Source organism: Microtus ochrogaster, chromosome 2, assembly GCF_000317375.1.
Source record: "Microtus ochrogaster isolate Prairie Vole_2 chromosome 2, MicOch1.0, whole genome shotgun sequence".
Classification (NCBI taxonomy): Eukaryota; Metazoa; Chordata; class Mammalia; order Rodentia; family Cricetidae; genus Microtus; species Microtus ochrogaster.
Window position 1 is genome coordinate 42,461,644 of NC_022010.1, and position 1,720 is coordinate 42,463,363.

Genomic DNA, 1,720 nt, shown 5'->3' on the forward strand with positions numbered 1-1,720 from the left:
TGTGTGTGTGTGTGTGTGTGTGTGTGTGTGTGTGTGTGTGTGTGTATACACACACAAGCATGAGTGTGTGCCATGGCATGTTTGGAAGTCAGGACAACGTGTTGGAATCACGTTGTTTCCTTCTACAGTGCAGGTTGAACACCTGAAACTCTTATCACAGATTTGTTGGCCAATATCTTTCCCTACTGAGCTAGATCGCCAGCCCCTACCGCATTCTGGGACCTGGAGCAAGACTGACTGGAATCTTTCCATTTCTTCCCAGCACTGGGATTATAGGCACGTGCAGCCACCATCCAGCTTTTACACGGGGTGGGGGGTGTGTGTGAACTCAGGTCCTCAGTACACGGCAACCCACTGAGCTATTTCTTCAGCCCCTCCTTGATAGCTTTAACACATCTGTGATTTTGCTAGTAAGTATACTTAAGATTTTAGGAAAGTTTCTCCCCATCATCCACTTGTAGATAGTCTGGGGGAGTCCAGCCGCAGTACTTTTAGGACTGCCACCAGTTAGGGAGGACGCCTACAGGCAGAGGCTTGGTGTGGAGAACCTGACTGAGAAGCAGTTCCCCAAATGGTGAATCATGAAATAGCTTGATCCTTTGAGGAAGTAACTTCTGTGTTCTACCTCAGGCTTTGTGGGTTTAGAGAGAGTGCAAGAGTCAGGGTATGGAGTTCTGGCCCTGGACAAAGAAGAACAGAAACAGTTCCGGGAAAACGATTGTGTGTTAAGTGCCCAAAGCAGAGGAAGGCTCTTCAGGAACTCATTTTGGGGTCGTTATTTTAAATACAACACACAGAGTGTATTTGTTTCTGTATTTATGCAGTTTTATATTTGAAATATTAGTAAGAAGTGGACTATTGTACTTGTTTTGAAGAAATTTGGTAAATTAAAATCCTATAAATAAAATTTTGGAGGAGGGGATCAGGGACCTCAATGAATCTGTTTATTTTTCTTCTGAAGGGTTTGACTTTCTTTTTTTCTGGTGTTTTGACACAGGACTCTCTGTAGCCCTGGCTGGCCTGTCTTTCCTTATGTTGACCGGACTGCCCTTAAACTCACAGAATTCTCCTGCCCCTGCTTTCCTGAGGGCAGAGACTAAAGGCACACATGACTGTTGATGTCTCTGCAGCTGTTTGCGAACCTGCACAGCTGCCTCGCTGGGATTTCTTCTTACGCTCACTAACTTTAGTTTTCTCCTCTCTTTCAAACAGCGACCACATGGAAAATGTTTATGGCTATTTAATGAAGTACACCAACCTCGTCACTGGGTGGCAGTACAGGTAAGTTGATTTCCTATCTCGTCAGCTTCCTAAGAGATTGGGAGCTGATTGTGTTATACTGCAGACATCAGTACAAATAGCTGGGAGCCTTTTAGAGAAAGGTCTACCTTATCTCTCCTACAAGTGGATGGTATTTTCCTTAGGTGGAGAGGTTGACATATGTCCAAGTGGCAGCTTCTAACTCTCAGAAATATCATTAAAAATAGAGTGCTGAGAAACCCTGTCTCGAAAAACAAAAAAATAAAAAAAATAAAAAATAAAAAAAATAGAGTGCTGTGTTCACTTGCCATGTGTTTTTACTGTGTGCAGAGGTGAGGAAAATGGGCATTTGTGCTTGATTCTCAAAACTCTGTGACCTTGGAGGGTTAAGTAGGCAGCCTATAGCCACACAGGCAGTGGGTGAGCAGGGCCTGGATCTCTCAAGTGCATGTGGACTTCA

At 44.1% G+C, this 1,720-nt stretch overlaps 1 protein-coding gene across 1 annotated transcript in view; it reads left to right on the top strand.

Annotated features, from left to right (window-relative positions):
- Positions 1 to 1,720, top strand: part of Osbpl11 (oxysterol binding protein like 11) — a 61,056-nt gene that overhangs the window by 12,439 nt on the left and 46,897 nt on the right. Inside the window, exon 2 of the mRNA XM_026787514.1 lies at positions 1,213 to 1,281. Within this exon, the coding sequence (XP_026643315.1) occupies positions 1,213 to 1,281 (69 nt within the window). The remainder of the gene's footprint in view (positions 1 to 1,212; positions 1,282 to 1,720) is intronic.